At 40.7% G+C, this 21,244-nt stretch overlaps 1 protein-coding gene across 1 annotated transcript in view; it reads right to left on the bottom strand.

Annotated features, from left to right (window-relative positions):
• Positions 1-21,244, bottom strand: part of SND1 (staphylococcal nuclease and tudor domain containing 1) — a 407,329-nt gene that overhangs the window by 354,718 nt on the left and 31,367 nt on the right. Inside the window, exons 3-9 of the mRNA XM_035021050.1 lie at positions 17,095-17,215; positions 13,354-13,432; positions 10,673-10,833; positions 9,837-9,928; positions 9,038-9,196; positions 7,114-7,220; positions 4,720-4,810 (exon numbers count right to left, since the gene is read on the bottom strand). Of these exons, the coding sequence (XP_034876941.1) occupies positions 4,720-4,810; positions 7,114-7,220; positions 9,038-9,196; positions 9,837-9,928; positions 10,673-10,833; positions 13,354-13,432; positions 17,095-17,215 (810 nt within the window). The remainder of the gene's footprint in view (positions 1-4,719; positions 4,811-7,113; positions 7,221-9,037; positions 9,197-9,836; positions 9,929-10,672; positions 10,834-13,353; positions 13,433-17,094; positions 17,216-21,244) is intronic.

Here is a 21,244-nt window from a genome sequence, read left to right as displayed (position 1 = left end):
GGAAAATGCAAATCAAAACCACAATGAGATATCACCTCACACCTGTCAGAATGGCTAGTGTCAAAAAGACAAGAAATAAGAAGTGTTGGTGAGGATGCAGAGGAAAGGGAACCCTCATGCTTTACTAGTGGAAATATAAACTGGTGCAGCCACTGCAGAAAACAGGTTGGTTGCTTAAAAAATAAATAAATAAATAAAAAACAGAAATACCATACAACCCAGTAATTACACCTCTGAGTATATTCAAAGAAAACAAAAACACTAATCTGAAAAGATATATGCACCCCCATGTTTACTGCAGCTTTATAATAGCCAAGATATGGAAGCAACCTAACCACTGATAGATGAATGTGTAAAGAAGATATGGTGTGTGCGCACACACACACACACACACACACAGGAATAGTACTCCACCTTAAAGAGTGAAATCATGCTGGGGTGCCTGGGAGCCTCAGTTGTTAAGAGTGAAATCATGCCATTCACAACAACATGGATGAACCTAGGGGATATCATGCTAAGTGAAATAACTCAGAAAAAGACAAATGCCACAGGATTTCACTTACACATGGAATCTTAAAAAAACAAAAAACAAAAAAAACACAACAGGTGAACAAATAAAATAGAAAGACTCATAAATACAGAAAACAAGTTGGTGATTGCCAGAGGGGTGGGGGGATGAGGGCAAAATAGGTGAAGAGGTTATAAAATAAATAACGAAGATGAAAAGTACAGCATAGGAAATATAGTCAATGATAGTGTAGTAACTTCGTATGATGATGGATGGTAACTACTCTTATCATGGTAAGCTCTATATAATGTATAGAATCATCAAATCACTATGTTATACACCTGAAACTAATGTAATACTGTATGCCAACTACATTTTAATAAAAATAAGAGAACCATTCAGAGAACAACAACAACAAAAAACAAGCTCTTAAAATACAGTATCATAAATGAAATATTCAGTAGCAGGGCCAAAAGGTAAATATAAAAGAATTCAGAAAGAACAAGAGACAGATGAAAAATAGGAGGAAAAAATTAGAGAATACCAGTCAACAAAGTCAAACACCTGCTAGAAAATAGCAGAGAAACTTGTTGGAAATCAACAACAAAAAATAGCTGAAGCTCCCAGACACAAAGAACTAACATGGATAAACACAGTGCACCACTGGAAATTTCAGGATAAAAAAGAATATGTGAAGACTTCACAGAAAGAAAAATCATATTAAGGATGAGGAATCAAAATGTTATCAGACCTCTTAAAAAGAAAAAAAAAAAAAAAAAAAAAAACAGAAAAGAGAAAAAAATCTCCAATAGTTAAATGACAGTGGAGCAATGCCTTCACAATTATGAAGGAAAATAACTTCTAACATAAAATTCTATATCCAGCTAAACTATAGATCGAGTGTAATTACAAAATAGACATGAAAAGTCTCAAAACATTTCCCTGCCAAGCACTCTTCCCAAGAAGCTAGAGAATGCGTGCCACCGAACTAAAGTAGTAAAATTATAAAGAAGCCAAGGAATCCAGCAAACTGTAGCTCCAACCCAGAGGAAGGCAAAGAAAACCGCAGGAAAATGGTGAAGATATCCAAAGGTGACAGCTTTATAACAATGAAAAAAGAAGAACAAAAGAACTAGTCCAGACTGGTACAGGTCACAAGGCTCCTGGAAAGTATTACTGAAAAAGATAAAATAAACAGGCTGAATCAATGTCTTAAGAGGAGATTTAGACAGGTAGAGTCTGGGGGTCAAATTAATAAGTACATAAAAAAATACATAAACCTTTAGAATTATTAAGTCCAGGGTAAACAAAAAGTTCTGCAGAAAATGAAACGTAATCATAATATATCATATGGCTCAGTGGTAATTAGCATTTACAAAGTAAAGATTGAACCAGAATTAGGATACAGTCCTATTGGAAGGATTAGGGAAAAAGACATGCACACCCATGTGAATCCTCATCTTCAATGGTATGAAGGAAAAGGGTCATACCTGACACTGAAAAGTTAACAAAGAGCAATAAAAACATTTTATTCAAAGATATGGATCAGCCAAGAATTGAAAATGGCTGCCTCAAGGGACTGGGAAAATGGACTAGTACATTTCTTAATAAGCCCATGGAGTTCTTTAAATTTTTATGCATTAAAAATAAAAACTTACAAACTTGAAAAAAATTATATACAAAAGAATACAGCTCAGTACTACTCAAAAGTGGCTACCAGTCTGCAATGAGAGATGGAGCTTGTACCAGAACATAAATCAACTACATCACTGAGAACACTGCTGACATTTTTTCTGTAGCAAGTTTTTTTTTTTTTTTTTAAGATTTTATTTATTTATTTGACAGAGAGAGAGATAGCGAGAGAGGAAACACAAGCAGGGGCAGTGGGAGAGGGAGAAGCACGCCTCCCGGCAGAGCAGGGAGCCCAATGCAGGGCTCTATGTGGGGCTCGATCCCAGGACCCTGGGATCATGACCCGAGCCGAAGGCAGATGCTTAACGACTGAGCCACCAGGTGCCCCGCAAGTTTTTCTTGATGAAAGAAGCAATGCCTTGAGTTACATTCTGGCTCAAGCTCCTTATATTCTATCAAGGCACTCTGAGTAGGACTGGTAGAGATCAAGGGTCAGCACACTTTTCTGTACAGAGCCAGATAGCAAACATCCTAGGCTTTGCAGGCTATATGGTCTCTGTCACAACTACTCACCTCTGCCACTGTATCACAAAAACAGCTATTGACAACCTGTAAACAAATGTGGCCATGATCCAATGTATTTATGACACTGATATTAAAATGTTGTATCATTTTCATGTGCCACAAAATTTTCTATATAAAACCCATCCATACTTCACAGGCCATACAAAACAAGTAGTGGGCCAGACTTGGCCCATGGGCCACAGTCTGCCAGCCCTGGGATAGACGGTATGATAAATTTAAAAAAATGCTGTGTGATAGTTTCATCTAGTATGAGAAGTTTTTCTTCTCCTTTTTATGCTTTTCTCCTATTTTAAAAAATAATAATAATGCTGAAGAATATCTAAAGCTCAAGAAGCTTTAAAACCATTTATCTACCTATAAATACATCTCTCTACTCTCTGAGCAGGCCTATATCCCAAATGACCTCAATTTATATTAAAGATACTAGAGGAGAATGGCTATTCCCCATAATCCTCAGACGGTTTTTAGAGGCAATTTCCTCTATTCCGCCATTTTAACAAACAAAACTTCATTGTAATGAAAAAAGCCTCACTCTGTCTTAAAACACAACAATCGTATCCTGGAATCCTAGATTTAAAGAGGAAAGATGCCAGCTCTCTCCTAGTTATCAATGAAGTCATAGTTAAGAAAAATACAAAGCTACTGACTCAATCATCTCATCTTTCAAATTTCTTCCTTCAGCAATGCATTAGCAATGCATTAAAGTTCCCCCAACCAGCAAAGGCCCAAAATCCTTCAAAATCTTCTGGGTTTCTCTATAAACTCCGTTTCAACTGAAGAGGGGCCAGAAGGGACAGTACAAGATAAGCCTCATCTACATCACTAATATCACAGCCTCTCCCAGTGATGGTGAAAACCGGAAGGACTGACTCCCTTGCTGAGTGAATGATTATCCTTTCACTGTGTGGCTATACAGGAAACATAAGCAGTAAGTTCCAGTTAGGTAGAACAACCGTGTCCAAGTTTCCAAGCTAGTACAGTCCTCACACAGAAAGGAAGCAGGGCTGCATTCTGGTCTGTGCCAAGACTTGGAAGAAGCATGGGGGGTTATCCAACCAGGGACTATTCCCACTAATGTCCACTAAAAGACCCAATTATGGCTAACTTGACAGCTGCTTGGAGATCACCTACTACAAGAGGGAGAGAAGACACTTGAGCACTCTGTGACTTATTGTTTTGGGCATCATAAAAAAGAAAGTGAAGAAATTCAGCCAATTCCTCAGAGACTGTTAAAATTTTACAGTTCTAAAAGAAACTGGCCCAGGATTTTTCAGGCTGATAGTGCCACCTAGTGGCTTTCCATCTTAAACTCATTTGGGGCAGCCACCTCTAAGGGGATACAGATATGTTCATTAACCTCTTTTAGTTCATAAAAACAGAGCTTCCAGCATCTCTTGCCAAAAGTCAAAACAGACTGGAAAACATCACAGCATTCTGGGAAAGTGAGGAAAACAGGTCTACCACTCAAGGTACCAAACCCAGCAACTAAGAAAAAACACAGCTCTGTTGCTGGACCCAAACAATCAAACAGCACTAGTTCCTGTCAAAGGAATCCAACCCAGGATACTTCAGGAGAGCTCTCAGAAAAACACAGCACATGAGAAAAAACTCAAAACCAACGAGAGTCCCAAAATAGAAAGAAGAGAAGGTTGATTTGACATAGGAAATCTAAGAGAAAGCCATTTGTCAGGCAGACAGAAAGAAGTCCTAAAATAGGAGAGAGATTCCAAGATGGCAATGTCCACAACTTTAACTCACGAACTTCTAAATGAAGTTATGCAAATTTATGACAAGAAAGCTCTTACGGTTTCTAAGTCCCCTGCAATAAACACACACACACACACACACACAGGCAATCACTGCACATACATGCACACACCACTTGCTTGCCCTAAAACAGAAATGGTTCAGCTCTGGATTGACTGTTCAGATGTTTGTACTACCACCAGCTGACAATGTCCACCATGCATCTTAAGATGCCAAGAATGACTCACCTTGGCAACAAACTGCTTGTCCTTCTGGTCCAAATTAGCAGTGGGAGCCACATAGTCTCTCCATATTCTCAGCCTGCGTTCCTTGGCAAACCTGGCAACAAAATCAAGGATGCAAATCATTCCGACAGAATAGGTCAGCAAATGGAACCCACCATCACCATGGGAGCAAACAGTACAGGATCCTACTCTACCTCATAGACAAGACACCCAAGGGAAAGGCCACCTGTGAAAGCAGAGCGAAGTGTGAAAGCCACAGGAAGGACTGTACAGCAACTGGACTGTCCAAGACTGTCCACACACCCTTGGCTGGCAGACTGGGGTCTAGGTGTGCACTTTTTCGAGCCCAGACAGTACAAGCCCATCTTGAATTAGTTCGTTAGCTTATCCAGTCTCTCCTGAGGGACTACTAATTGCCAGGCGCTGGAATGACAAACACAGAGCAACTGCTCTCTGAAGTGGGAAAAACACCCACATCTAAACAAACAAATACATTTTTTTAAAAACACAGGCCTGCTCAATTTCCATTTGAATAAAAAAAAAAGATTATCAGCTAACCAAATCTTATGTGAAAAACAGAACAAAATGGTCTCTGTAGTGCATCTAAAGAAGAAAAGGGACAAAAATCCAATAGAAGTTCACCGACAAAAGTGAAAAAATGGCATTGGCAGACATTCGTTTTACAGTACCAAAACCACTAGGAATTTTTTCAGTCAGGCTAAGAGAGCGAAATGGAATATGTGCAAAGATTTTAAAAAACCAGTGAACAGCTAGCTATGTTTTCAAATATACTTTTTGTGTTTTGTATTTACAAAAGTCTTTACAAATAAATGGATACATGTGCAAGGGAAAGGAACTCCTATTTCTGAAAACAGTATTGCAACCTTTTTGTAAAAGAAGCACTAAAATGATAAAAAGACAAAGTAGCATGTAGTAGTTATAAAATACATAAAATTCTCTGACAGATTTAACAATGCAAGCAAGTCAAATACTGCATGCAAAAGAGCAGGCAAATAATCACGTATTATTGAAATATGATTTGCATTCCTTGCTCTAAACCTGTGTTTAAAATCCCATAAAATCTATAGATGTTATAAAACATGTAGATACTACTGCCATTGTACTCACTTTCTTCAAAGAGAAGCAGGAACTTAAAGAATGCAAAAAGAATTATCAACCAAAATTATATTTAGAATAATGGACTTATAGGATTTTCTGAACAAAAAAATTTTGAGCATCACAGAATAATTAGAGGTATTTGGAACACTGTATTTGATAAGAGTATTTTATATTTTGAATTTAATTGTGGAACATAAAGACTAAAAAATTTTATACAATTTTTTTAATCAGATAGGCCATATCTGATGGCCCAGATTAAAATCTACTTTTATAAAAAAAGTTGCAAGTCTTTCTGCTTATAGGCACAGAAGGATGTGAAAGACTCAGGGAAGAAACCTATACTCCTCCAGTTCATGTTCTTGCACACCTCTTAGCTGTGTGCCTCAAAGGCCAAAAATGGGAAGTTGTCAAGACCATTATAACTTTATGATTCTGAAATAAGTCATACAACACCCCTTGAGAGTGGATCATTGTCATCAGTGGTTGGTGGGTCTTCTGCTTAAATGTATCCTGGGAGATGGTGGTTGGGGCTCTCCCCAAGCATCATCTCTATTCATCTACTCTTGCTGCCTGCTTCATTTTCTTCCATTTACCCCATCAAGTGAATGAAGTTCACCTACACCTGGATATTCTTGACCTTGACACTTGAAATACCCACCCAATCTTTGGAATATCCAACTACTGTTTTTCTAGAAATATGTTATTTTCTACATAGTCTTTAACCACAAGGGACCTAGCTAAAAACATGACACCACCACCTCACAGTTACGATAACATTTTTAATTAAAATATGCTTCAACAGATGAGGGCAAGAGGCCTCACGATAACATTGAATAGTCCTGTTTTAGGACCTACAGGCTCTATCTTTCCATCATACCCCTGGCTCCAGCCTACCTGTTTGGTAGTAGCTGGTAAGTGATTATATCATCCTCAAATGAGCCTCAAGTTTCTTTCATTCCAAATGCCTAAAACTCAGAATTTCAATGAGGGGCTTGGGGAAAAAAAAAGTCACCCCAAAACATTAAAGCGGCAAATCTGGTGAAGAACAATTTCTGAATGAAAATCTAGCCCTTACTGTAGAGCAGTGAATCAGAAAACCCAAAGATTTCTAAGTAAGCAACTCCTCTATGAGATCTTAGCCTCTTTTGGAACTTCCTTAATCCTTTACTGAAATACAACAAATACTGACATAGATAGGTGAGAGAAGATCACAAGATTTCTTTCCCTGAAGATCCTAAACAAGATCTTTGGCTGGAAGCCTTCCCTGACAGACCTTACCTCTCAGCTGCCCTCAGCTTTTCTGCACCCCGAGTATAAACTGCAATCGACCAATCCACACAGCGAGCAAAACCTTCCTTCAGGAGGAGCTCTGTGATGTTGCCATTCTGAAAAACAAGGCACATGAGAAGGCAGGCACAAGAGAATCCATTTCTCTGGACTTTTGACACAATCAACAGCCACAATCCATACTGCAGTTCATATTAAAAAAAGGAGGGGGAAGGGGGGCAGGAAGGAAGGAAGGAAGGAAGGAAAGAAGGAAGGAAGGAAGGAAGGAAGGAATAAAGGCACTTCTCTCATTAAGAAACCAGCTCTGAGATGGGAGACACCACTCTGCAGCAACTCCTAACAGCCTTGGCTTCCCATCCCCACAACACCCAGCACAGTAACTCTCACTTAACAGAAGTAGGATAAATGTTAGTGGCATTAAATGGAATTGACATTTCAATAGCTCTTCTTGTGGGCAGAGGAGGATGTTACACCTTATTATTTCCTTCCCTAAGATCAGCACTTACTCCCCTTTTCATATGGAGAAAGCTAAAGAACGGGCTGAGTAAGGGAATAACTTCAGCTACATTTTCCCCAGTGAATTACAATTCCCATTCTACTGTGACACAGAGCCATCTGGTAGGGCACAGGCAGACAGCTAGTCCTCCAGAAGAAATAGACATGACCTTGGCACATTCCAAACCAAGCCTCCCAGCCTTCCACAACAGCCATCATGAAAGAATTCTCTAGCCAAAGAATAAGTAACAGTAGTTTAATATGTACCAGATATAGGTTACAATAATGAAAATTCACTTGCACTTGGGTGGTACAAAACAACGTCACTTCCTTTCCAGGAGGAACCCACCTACCAAAGTCTACGCCTGGGAAGAACTGATAGTCACAATTAGAAGAACATAAAGAACCTATTTCCTGCTCAAAAGCAGAGTTAGGAGGTAAGTGGATAAGGCCTGGAGTACACAAAGTAATTTTTCCATAAAAAGGTTTCCTCATCATAGTTCTACCAATACTTTATTATTTTTTTTTTTAAGATTTTATTTATTTATTTGACAGAGAGAGACACAGTGAGAGAGGGAACACAAGCAGGGGCAGTGGGAAAGGGAGAAGCAGGTTTCCCACGGAGCAGGGAGCCCGATGAGGGGTTCGATCCCAGGACCCTGGGATCATGACCTGAGCCGAAGGCAGCCACCTAACGACTGAGCCATCCAGGCACCCCAATACTTTATTTTTTGAAACACTTATTTGAATTATATGTGAACTGAATTAAAATTTTAAAAATATTTAAAAAATAAATACATAAATATTTGATAGAATTCAAAAAATAAATAGTAAAGATTTATTGGAGAGAGAGAGAGCAAGAGAGCACGCAGGGGAAGGGGCAGAAGGAGAGGAGAGAATCCCAAGCCGACTTCCCGATGAGCAGGAAGCCAAACAAGGGGCTTGATCTCGGGACCCACGAGATCATGATCTGAGCCGAAACCAAGAGTCAGACACCTAACTGACTGAGCCACCCAGGCACCCCTAGTTCCACCAGTACTTTAAAGAGCTCCCTCTAGAGCTACATACAAACCTCAGCAATCTTGTTCTACATAGTTCAGTGCCACCACTCATCTATGGGGCAGCCCTTCAACTTGCCTCTTCTGAACCTCAAGGGCCAACACTTGAGGAAACAGGAGTTCCTCCTCCCCTTACAAACTCAAAAGTTGAGGTTCATTTTCTAAAAGTGAATAAGATCTGTCCAATTCTATCAGTTAACTGATGTCTCCCTAGAAAATGCCTCAAAAATCAGATGATAATCCTACCAAGATATATAAATGGTTCTTAAATACAGAGAGAGAGAAGAGAAACAAACCACAGCCCATCAAACACCAAATGCACCCCTAACCTCACACAGCCCAGTCTGCATGGGCACACTCACTGGATGAAGGATGGTGCCCAGAATGTTCTGGTTGTGGCAGCTCTCCAGAATGATCTGAACATCTCTCTGAAGCAGTCGAGACTCGGTGAAAAATTTGGCTTCTGCAGCAAAAGGCTCTGGTGTTTCACTGCCATCTGCTTCCCGCCGAAAAGTTGGGCACTAAAGCAAGAGTAAGGTAGCTGGGTAATGCAGCCTCAATGTGAGTGCCAGGCACTCCTCACACCACACCAAACCACCCCAAACCGCAAATACCACAAAGCTAAGCTAAGGAAGGTCTCAAATCAGGCCTTCTAACCCCTTTTTAAAACATACTGGTAAAAGGGACTAGAAATAGCAAATTGTCAGACTTCTTGGGAAGGTAAATAAAACTCATGTCACTATCATGGGGCAATTTTAAATTATATTTGAAAATTACCCCTTGCCAAGAAAAGAGTCACAAATGCCTAGTTTTAAATCCCCAATCTTTTTTTTTTTTTAATCAAAATGGATATTTCACATTGAGACAAGCCATTCTCAGGAGAGACAGGAAGCTCTGAAGTTTCCTGTGTCTCAACCACCTCTTCACCACAGCCCACTTGAAACAAACCCTAAGTACTTTAAAAGATTTTTTTTTAATCTTATTTGATCTAATGAGAATAGTCCCACTGCAAAGTTTACAGTATAAAGTACTCTAGTCAATGCTAATGGCCCATATTAGGAAGAATCAGTAAATCCAGAGTCCCAGAGTAGAAGGATCTACCTGTCACTGAACGCTTCCACAAACCCTATATCCACCCCATAGCCCACTCTATGGTCTGACCTTGATCCCTGACAGCATGACCGTAACCAGGTAGTAATCTGGAAGGAGCAGGGCCCTGACCACACTGCCGTCCCGCACATGCTCGATGATAGCTGTGTGACAGAATAAACAGCTTAAGTCATTAGCAAAAGTTGTGCCAGGGATAAACAATGCCCAACCAAACTGCATTTAACACAGTTCATCTCCCCAAAACCCCCAGAAAGCCTCCCTCTGAGAAGTGACAAAACGCTGGAAGATCACAAGTATCCATACAACAGACTCTTCTACAAACTATTCCTGGGAATACAGATTAGACTCACTTCTAGGTCTTCTCTACTTTCTGGGATCTCATGGCTCATACTTAAGCTTTGTTATCCGTAAGCTAGGGGGCTCACCACTTGAGTACCAAGTGTGTAGCAAAAAATAAGTAATAATTCAGATTTGGTAATAATCTTATTTTACTCAGTCTGTAGTTAACAAGGTCTCAAAACTGGGCCAAGAACTACAGTGTGAATGAGTGTATGCATGTGTGTGTGTTTGTGTGTTTACTTACATACAGAATATAATTTCAGGGATGTTACTTAAGCAGCAGCTTTTAGAAAGCAGCAAGATACCCAATGTGGAAAATTACCAGCAATCTACTACCCTGCACCAGCAAAGGATTAACCTCTGTCAAAATACATCTGATGTAACCTACATGAACTGGATTCAAGTTACCTTCCAAAACACCACAGTGCTACTGCACTCTTAACAATTTCCTTCGGATACCAAGTAAAATAGCTTTTATAAACCTCAAGAAACTTGAGAGCAAACAGAAATCACTCTGCATCTTGTCTGTCTTTTCCCACCAGCCTCACCATTGACAGGTTTCTGATGGTGTGAGTCCACAAAATGCCTTGGGTTCTCAATGGTGTACTTGAGGTCCCGGATAGTATGTGAACCGTTTCCCTCACTCCACGTTCCTTTCTTAGCTGCCTTCGCTTGTTCCTCACATTCTGAGAGCCGGTTCTGCTCAGGACTGGGACATGAAAAAGAAACACATGTGATGAGTTCACAACAGGGGAAAAAAAAAATCAGGCTCTTCTTTGAACTCAGCATCTGCTCCCCTTGAAGGAACCAAAGCTTTTGTTTCAGATCTATGGCTACAAACCCAAGCCTATAACCAGAAAATCACCATGAGTGTAATTTCTGATTCCAGTCTTGTTCCCTCAAAACAACAGATTTGCTCTTAAGAGCATTTAATGAGAAAATGCAAAGAACACATATCTCAGTACTACCACCATCAGTGATTACAAGAGGACAAGTTGGTGGCTCAGAGGGAAGCCTCTCCAGGGGGCATAGCCTCATTTAACCATCCGAGACTCAGGAACTGGAATCCAGGAAGAGCTTAGCATGACACAGCACAAGGAAAGTGACTAAGAACCACCCTTATTCCCTATTGTCTACAGAACAGGGCTGGGGAATACAGAGCAAATACTATTATTACAGATGTCACCCCAAAACTACTTACACATTCAATAAGACCAGCTAGGCAAAAGCAGTTTGAAAAGCTTCCATTTTGAAAATGGAAGACTCCTCCTTCATGAAGCAGGAAACCAAATATATATGAGAACAGTCAGAAAACCAGAAGATAGACCTAAAAACAAAACCAGAAATGGTTCCCCCTTTCGCCGCCCCCCCCCCAAAACACACCCCTGAGCTAAAGGGAATACTGAACTCCAAGGCCTTTCCACAATCTCAACACCCGGTTCCATCAAAGGCTATATACATAAATTGAATCTCCCACCTTGAGCAGTAGGGATATGGGAACAGAGATCCCTGATCTACAATTTCTCAAGCCAGAAGTCTTCAGTACTATTCTTTCCCCCTCCTTCCCAAAGAAGATAGTCACATCTTTGGGGACCCAAGACTGCAACCAGAATTCAATAAAAAATGTAACTTAAGAGATAGAAGCAAACATAGAATCTGAGGAAAGGAGAAGTCAAGACAGCTTTAAAGAAAAAAGATTGGGACTCCAGGGGAGATTTCTTTGTTGAGATGGTACAATAGAGCTATGAGCTTTTTAAAAATTTTCAGTCTGGTTGCAAACTGGATTCCCAAAAAATACTGCAATGATAATCATGTCAACAATTCTCCTTAAGATACAACTTCAGCCTCCAAAAATGCCACTTAAGACAAATGTCTTTATTCAATTAAATTCCCAACATGCTCACCCCCCAATTATAGGCTCCAACAAATGTTTCTTTGCAGTTAGAAAGGACCCACAGACGTATACGGTGAATGAGTTGGCCTCAAAGTCTATGAAGGCAGGAAGAATGCAAAAAGTACATTCTTGCCTTTGCTCATCCCCACCACTGGTACAGTTCATGCAAATATTTACCTAAAGCCTTTTGTACACCAACAACAGTCATATAATATAGCAAGGACTTAATGATTTAAACAGCATCTTTAGCCTCCAAATTACTGATGTAACATATCACTTTTCAGAGACTAAAGTGTTAAAGCCAGCTGCAATCCATCCTACTGTGAGCCAACACTGGTGAACTTGAACATGATATATGTGCTATAAAGCTTACATAACTGGGGCGCCTGGGTGGCTCAGTCGTTAAGCGTCTGCCTTCGGCTCAGGTCATGATCCCAGGGTCCTGGGATCGAGCCCCGTATCAGGCTCCCCGCTCTGCGGGAAGCCTGCTTCTCCCTCTCCCACTCCCCCTGCTTATGTTCCCTCTCTGGCTGTCTTTCTCTCTGTCAAAAAGTAAAACCTTTAAGGAAAAAAAAAAAAAGCTTACATAACTAATACTCATTCCCATTACGTTCACACTGCCATTAGCTAAACAAATACATTTTTACCTACTATTTAAGCATCTACAGATCCATAGACCAAAACAGGCTTAAAAGGCTTTGGAGAGACAGAAAATTTTCCCTGACTTTAAAACAGAACCATTGAGCCCTTGTCAGTTTCCCTAGATTCTAAGCAGCAGATTTTGCTTTGAATTCTATTTATTCACTCCACTTTATTTTTCATTGCACTTATTTCTTGCACATGATATATTGTATATCTATTTGTTTATTGGTTTCTTATCTGTCTCCCCATTAAAATGTTAGCAGAAACTGTCTGTTCACTGCTGTATTCTCAGTGCCCAGAACACAGCCCGGTACATAGTAAGTGCTCAATTAATCTTTTGGGATGGATGGATAAATACTCTGGAACTGAATATCTACCGTGTAAGACATAGCCTGTTGGCGCTTATGAATATAAAGAATGGAAGTGCCTTATCTCAAACTCCTTTATTTAAAGGAATTATACATGTCAAATGCCACTAATGAATCTTGAGTGACCTCCTGGCTCAGAATAATCCACACTGGGGCAGGAAATGTCCTAAAAGCCAGAAGAGCACCAGAAGTTGACCAGGGGACAGGAAAGAAAATGCAGCAAAGACACAGTAGAGCTGGCTACCCAACCTCTTTCAAGTGACCCCAGCTCTCAAGGTGGAGGAAAAGGAAGTTTGAGGGGGTCAGAAGAGTAATAAATACTTACTTATTAGCTCTCATGCCTTCTCTCCGGGTGGCCAAGCCCTCTGCAACCAGAGACTCTGCGATGTTTTCCCCATTGGTATCTGAGGAGGAAAAAGGGAATTAAACACAAGATGCAAATCAAATCTGTCTCCAACAGCAGCAGCGCTCAAATGGAACCACTTTCACCCTTGGCTCTTCAAGAAGAATGATGTTGCCAGAGAACTGGACAAGGCAGCAACATAGTGTTGGGTTTTTCAGAAAACCTCTTCTCCCAAAATGTCTAGTCTTGAAGACCCAAAGGTCTATAAATCTTCCTCTTTAGGACTTTGTTTCTAATTTTCTTGCGTATCTACCAGGCCAAAGACAATCTCGGGAACTACGGAGACTGAAAGAAAAGCAAGACACACACAGCAGCCCAAGAGAGTATAAAGAACACTGACCTAAGGAGCAGAGGCCTGGAGTGGAATACAAATTCCGCCACTTAATAGCTTAGACAAGATCTCTCAGTATCTTAATTTATTCATCTATAAAATGGGAAGTGTACCTGCCACATGGGTTCTTGTGAAAATTAAACCACAATGTCTGTAAATCTAACCCACTGCCCAGCACACAGCAGGAATTAAAAACAAAAAATTAGTCCCCACACTTGTACAATCAGATGGATTCATTTAGGATTGTCTACCATGTTTTACACAGCAAGTCTAACTCCCCTCAGGATGCCCTATTCTCTGCTCCAAGAGGACACCAAGACAAGCTACACCGTTTGTCAACGGCTTTCTCCTGCTCTCAGAGACAGAGGGGCAGAGGTGGTGTCTAGATTTCTAATCTATCATATAGCAGCAAGTAAGAAAAATGAAGTTAAACTTAAAACCCAATCTGATTAGATTTCTACCTGGGCACTTGAAACATTAATTGCATTTCCATGCTATTGAAAAAGCTTTCAGGTTCTGTATGCTCTTAAATCTCCGCTTGTCAGACAAAGCAATAAAGGAAGACATCTGTGAAGGAACTGCTGCATAAAAATCTTTAATATGGCAGAGAACAAGGTCCCAGATAAACTGAAACACAGGAGTCTAGCTAATAGGTAACGTCAGCAAAGAATAAAGTTCTGTAAGATTTATATTTAATACACTATGTATTGACTTCTGTAAGCAGTAACAATACACACACCACCCCCAAATCCAGCCTAAATGTCGTGCCCAAATTGCTACAGAAGCAAATTATAAGCCTCTTTTATTACCAAGGAAAGTCGAGATGAATGATATTTATACAACAAATTCTCAGGTTCTGAGGCTGAGCATGGATCATCAGAACCTCTCCAGTGAGGTTACTGGTGAGGCCAGACACAGGCACACACAGCTATCTGACATTAGCAAATACTACACTGGTTGTTTCAAAGCAACAGGAATCCCAAAGAGTAAAAAGTCAAAAGGAAGGGTTTAACAATTAAATGAAAACTTGAGCAATAAGGTGCCAAGATGTCAGGGAGTAGAAAGAAGCCCAGGTACAAACAAGGTGAGTGGTCACAAAACCAGTCAATCAACTGCATGCCAAATAGCTTTCAGTTTCTTGGCACAGGGCACTCTGAAACAGCCGTTGGCTGGCCCACTTCTAAAAAGTGAGTTCTGATTGCTCCTTCAAAAGGAAGAAAAATATATTTCCCTGGGCTGAACTCCGGCAACAAAATGTGGTGGATAGAATACTGAAATGGGGAATTTGTAGGCCAAGGATCTTATTCTTGTTTACTACTTATCAATTACAAAACTGACCAAGTCACAATTGGGATGGTATTCTGAGCAAGTAGATGACTAGATTTTCTCCACAAGTCAGAAGACTTAATTTTTTTTTTTTAAAGTAAGTTCTAAGTGAACCAAAATTTCTCAAATTCTACCATTCTTCTCTGTCAAATAAAAAGTGAGTAGTCATGAAATAGGATAAACATATGGATACTGATTACATAAGCCACTGTATCCTTTCATTAGAACTGGCATGGAGATTTTAAAAGAGCTGAGTGAAAATATTACACTTTAAGTCATTTAAACCTTTAAAACTAAAAGATGTAGATAATTCCAAACATTCTTTCAGTCTGGGTAATTCCAAACATTCTTTCAGTATGTATTTATTGATCACTTCCTATGTAGCAGGTTTTATTCTAAACACTAGTACAGTATCATGCTACATCATATCCAGTTTATAATTTGGGTCAATTTTAAAAATGAACCTTCTAAAAACAACAAGAATTTTAAACGTCAACTTCCTTTAAAATAAATACTTAGACCATTTTAGCTGAAGACCAAGTTTACTTAAAAGAACTCTCAGAGGTAGTCTCTTTACAGAGATATCCATGCCTGACATTTTCTGTAGTTTCAGGGAGGAGATCTCTGGCAGGGTACAGAAGACTGACCAACTGTTATGGAACTGCAGTTTTTTAGGTGATAAAATCCTTGAGTGACTGCATTCTGAAGACCATGTGCTTCTATTCTTTCTAACCAGGAGCCATCTAACAATAATGCCTAAGTGTTTTATTTCCTACTGTTATTATTTGAATTTTGGGTAAAAGGGCAAATTTGTTTCTTTTTCTGAAAAGATTCTATATATTTCTATAATTCCCCATTCAATCAAGAAGGAGATAGCCATCTGTCTGGGAGGCTGAAAAGGGCGTTTGTCTACTGGGTAAATCAAATGAGACATCTCCTGGGTCACCCTGGAGTCATCCAACTCACTTTCCTAAGACCTCTACAGTTAAAATCAGAATCTTTTTTTTTTTTTTAAATCAGAATCTTAAGAGGATGTTGTTAGCTGCTTGCTTACTTCCAGCTTACTGACTACCCAAGTCAAAAAATTATCTAAAGCAGCTCCGTTGGAAAGTTATTTTATCAAAGAATCACAGAATTTAATAGATTAAAAAAAAAAAATACCCACTCCCAAAATAACTCCCAAAATGGCTGCTTTATGAACAACCTACCAATCCTTTCAATGTCCTATTTCTGTTCAAACTCCATTCCACAATCTTATTCTCTCCCTGTACCTAATCCAAAAAAAGATCAGAACACCTAACACCCCATGAGCCACCTGGCCCAGCTAAACAACAGGCATATGTGCACATGCACACACAATTACTGAGTACATACTCTGTGCCAGAGCCAAGTGCTTTACACATTCTATCTCTTTCAACTCTCTCAATAGCTTACAAATGAAAAAACTAGGACTTACAAAGGCTAAGAGTTAAAGAAGAGTACATGGTAACAGAAGCCAGAATTCTAACCCACATCTACACAACTCCAAAGCCTGTGTTCTTTCCATTCCATTCCAAAATATGTGGCTTGCCAAAACCCACAAGCCCTAAACAACTCTTCCTTTCCTAAAAAGCCCCAGGAGAAGAAAAGCCAAAAGACTGATAAAGGAAATAGAAGATACAATAGGAAATCTACAGGAATTCAATTAGCACTATGACCTAGAAGCACAGAGCCACTGAGTTCCACAGGCTGATGGTCTAAATATAAGGAAGAATGCTACGGGGTACTACGCACACCTAACCCAGGCCAGCAAAGCAGGCACAGGAGTAAACAAGGAGCAGGAATCGGGGGCCCTGCACCAGGAGCACCTATGCACCATGAGCTCGGGTACTCAAAGGACTTCCAATTACACCTACAGCCAATTGTCCTCCACCAGAACGCACACTGGCCTTCCACCAGATAAAATCTGATCTTTGGAGAAACTTTAGACTCTGAGGGAAGTAAGTCCTTTTCCCTTGCTAACTCACCTTTTCCAAGGTAGATCATGCCATACTCTCGCCCCTGAGGAGTCTTGTTTTCTATCGTGAAACAGACTTCCTTCCCAATCAGCTTCTTCCGAAGGAACTCTCGGGCAGGAAATGCCCAGGGCTGAAAGACAAAACGAATGTGTCACATGAGAACCGCCTAGTTCCCAGGGGTCCTGGGATGGAGTCCCGCATCAGGCTCCCAGCTCTACGAGGAGTCTGCTTCCCCCTCTGCTCCTCCCCCGTTCATGTTGCTCGCGCTCTCTCTCTCAAATAAGTAAGATCTTTAAAACAGGAGGATCCAGCAGTTGGTTTAACTAGCCCAGGCCCTAAAAACAGGTCTCATAGTGGCCCAGATACTGGCAGCAGTACTTCCAGAGCCATAGTTCACTTCATGAATAATAACTGCCAGTAATTTTATAGCACTTGCCATGAGCCAGCCACTACTTTCTAAATGCTTCATATTTATTTATCAACCCACTCCTGAATGGGCTCCAGGAACTCACCTAGTCAAAGGGAAAACATAAGTAACTACCACCTCCATTTGTTTGCCTCTTTCCAGTTTACAAAATGCTTTCACTGATTATTAAACTAGCCTGAAACCAGTTCGAGGCACTGTCAGAGTAAAGGCAAGGTTCTAGTGCTCTTATTTCAGAGTGAGTCTCCTGCTCAAGTAAGAGCCTTGCTTATATCATTTCCCCCACCTTTTTTAAGAACAGCAGAGTTGAGAAGGGCAAGAACTATTCTCCCTAAAATGTCTCCTTTTCCTGCTCTAGTCTGAGGCTGCACCAATGCGACCCAGGTCCCTAGTAAGGAGTTATCTTGAAAACGGTAGTTCTTCCCTCCACCCATCTAAGGCCCTGACATAAGGGGTGAGCCACACATCCATAAAATGCAAAGTGTCCACGTGATCTCCAGATCCCCACCCCATCACTTCTAGGATGGTACAAAGGGAGAGGTCTCTGAAATAGTCCTGTCAGTCAGAGCCACCTGCACTTGAATTTACAGTCTAGACCTAGCTCAGTGCCCCCAAGTTCCCTCAGAACAGAAATGAGGAAGGAGGGGGTAAAAGTTCAAGGAATATAGGATCTGCAAGACCTCATGCGCAGAAAAAACGCAAAGTACAAAAGGGAAGCGTGTACAGGATATGCATGTGTTGTCTACTACAATTGCCCAGAGCCACAGAGCTCGGGCCACACAGAGTAAGGCAAACGGTTTATCACTGGTCTGGAAAGGAAGCCTCTGCTAACCTTTTCAGACCATTAAGATTATTCCATGGGGCTATCCAATAAGCTTTTCTAAAAGAAAAACATCCATATGAGTTCTCAGAAACCAGAAGCCAATCAAAAGATGGCAGTCCACCAAGCCGTTGGGCCAGTATTCACAAAACTAGCACTGTTACATAACATCAGTTGGGAATGCTTCTAGGAAGAACTGATCCTGTGTAAGCTCTCTCAAAGACACAAAAACAAGCTTATCCTCATTCATCTAATGCTCTTTCCTCAAAGCACCCAAACAAAAGAGTCAATCACTCAATGGTCATATAAAGTTCATCATATTTTCATGTCCCATTTCCACCCCTTGCTCCACCCCCCAAAAAATGAAAACAGCCACCAGTCACCAAAAAGAGTCTTGTAATTGAAAAATGAGCCCAATTATCAACCACATCACAAAAACCGTACTGAACAAACTAACACAGCCTTCTCCATTTTTATTACCTTAGTGATCCACTTAACTCTAAAAACATCCTCAGCTACAGACGTAATGTTTAGTATTCAGTTTTGAGACCACACTAATATCTAAAATTCAGTAACACACGGTTTTCCTAAATACTTGGAAAAGCTCTGACAAAACAAGTACTCCTAAAAGACTTTGGTAAAAACTCATTATCAAGGGTCAGTTCACAAGGAACTATCTAGCACCTATGGGGAAATCTGCAATTTCTACCAACTAGAGAAAATTACTAAAAGCTTTTAAGACTTGAAGGAGCACCCTTCTCTTCACCCTTAGGACCTCATATTTTACAATTGATAAGTCACTGGGCAATAACAGAAAGCCACACTGGAGGTCTTGGAAAGAACATATACCTAATCCTATAAGAAAAAATAACCTAATTTCTGTACCTCGCTTTTTTTAAACCAGTCTTCTCAAGTTGTGTTCCACCCAGAGTTGGGCAAATTCACAAACTACACAAGACTAGCTATGAAGAGAGGCAACTGAGGGACCCACGGAAGCGACTGACCACAACACTCCTCACTAGGCCAAGAGAGCACTCCAGGACAAATCTTTGTGCAAGTGTCCATACAGAGGACAGCCGGCAGACAGCTAACTGCTGGAGAAGGCTATCCCAACAAAGCCTCCCAGAACAACTCTAGGAATCAAGTATAGGGAAAACTGCCCAAAGCATTTATCAAATAAGCTCCAGAATGGCCTCACAGGAAGGATAGCTGTGGTCTGCTCATGATGTCCCAGAGCTCAATCTAAGAAGCAAATGGCTGCGTGCCTGGGTGGCTCAGTTGGTTAAGCGACTGCCTTCGGCTCAGGTCATGATCCTGGAGTCCCGGGATCGAGTCCCGCATCGGGCTCCCTGCTCGGCAGGGAGTCTGCTTCTCCCTCTGACCCTCCCCCCTCTCATGCTCTCTGTCTCTCATTCTCTCTCTCACAAATAAATAAAATCTTAAAAAAAAAAAAAAAGGAAGCAAATGGCTGTTAAGTAGTTGAGACTCAAAATTACCTCTTCCTTTTAGAATGTTCAACAGCATGCAACCTAGCAGCTTGCACTCTGCTCCCTGCCTCAAGCAAGGTCTAAGGTCTACCACAAGGAAATGAGTTTTTTTAATTCCAATCTTTTCTTTGAACCAGGTAGAGTCCTCCACTACTGAACAGTGTATGTAATCCTTAAAGCTAGCTACTTTTGTCCATGGCCCAGTGCTCAATACTTCTTATCCCATCTTCTCATCACCCCACCCATGGTATCCCATGTGTATGTAACCAATTCCTCTCTGCCCCACCACCCCACCATCCTAATTCTCAAGTGCTCCACTGAAGGTAGGACTATAACATTCATTTCTGGATTTCTCATGAAACCAACATACAGCTTCACACATAACAGGAACTCAGTAAATATGTGGGTAATAAGTATGTAATTCCCACAGTGCCCATCAATGCAGTATCTAGGCTGCCTAAGTAGCTAGGCAACACTGGGGATTAGCCTGGAACAGGGCAGTGATGGCTAGGGACATACAGTGGAGCTGCTTTTACTGCCACAGGACTTAGGAGAGAGCTGAGCTCCTTTGAAAGACGGTATCAAGAGTGAAGGCAGAGAATAAACAACCAAATGATATTTGGGACAGTGATACAAAGGGAAGCAAATGAGCAATGTCATCCTTGACTCCAACTGAATGTGAAAAAAATAGACAACATGCTCCAAAACAAAGGAAAACCAGAGAGAAAGGGTAATGCCACATTCCACAATCCACTGATCCCCAAAAAGAAGATGCTCAGGTTTTTTACCCTCATTATTCACATGTTTATTCACTGTTTATCTGTTTCATGTCAAGCACTGACTAGGCTCAAGAACAGAGATGTGAGATAAGGTCCCACCCCTCAAAGAGCTTACAATGTAGTAGAGAAAGACATAAACACGGAATGAATGTGGGAATAACACTGAGCAAGGCAATGAATGAAATTTTGTTTCAAAAAGATCTGGAAACATATGGAGAAAGGATTAGAGGGGAGGAGAATGAAGGCAGAAGGACCATTATTTCAGCATTCCTAGCACACCACCGGAGTGGAACAAAGAAAAATAGGAGTAGTAATGAAGTTTCAAGGATGGAGAAGAGATCTCTTAAAGGAAGCAGACTCTCTAGGTCTTGATAAAGGCCTGGATGTCACAGGGGAAGGGAAGAGCAAAGGAAATCAGGTTTCTGATTTGGGCTACCAGTTGGCATCACTAGTCACTTGAGCCAAAGCAGCTTCAAAAGCGGGGGGGGGGCGATACCAGATCACAGCAGGGAAAAGAGAGACTAGATTATCAGGACAGAGTAGTGACTGTGGCTGAGAAAGGATGAAATCTGTAGCCATCAAACACTTCATGTCTCCAGGACCTTTGAAGAGTTACCAGGAGAAACATAAGGAGACGGAGTTGCTTTGG

This window comes from Mirounga leonina, unplaced genomic scaffold (genome assembly GCF_011800145.1).
Source record: "Mirounga leonina isolate KUSES-001 unplaced genomic scaffold, KU_Mleo_1.0 Mir_174, whole genome shotgun sequence".
In the NCBI taxonomy this organism is placed as follows: domain Eukaryota; kingdom Metazoa; phylum Chordata; class Mammalia; order Carnivora; family Phocidae; genus Mirounga; species Mirounga leonina.
The sequence above is the reverse complement of the archived record's forward strand: the minus strand, read 5'-3'. Positions and strand labels throughout refer to the sequence as shown.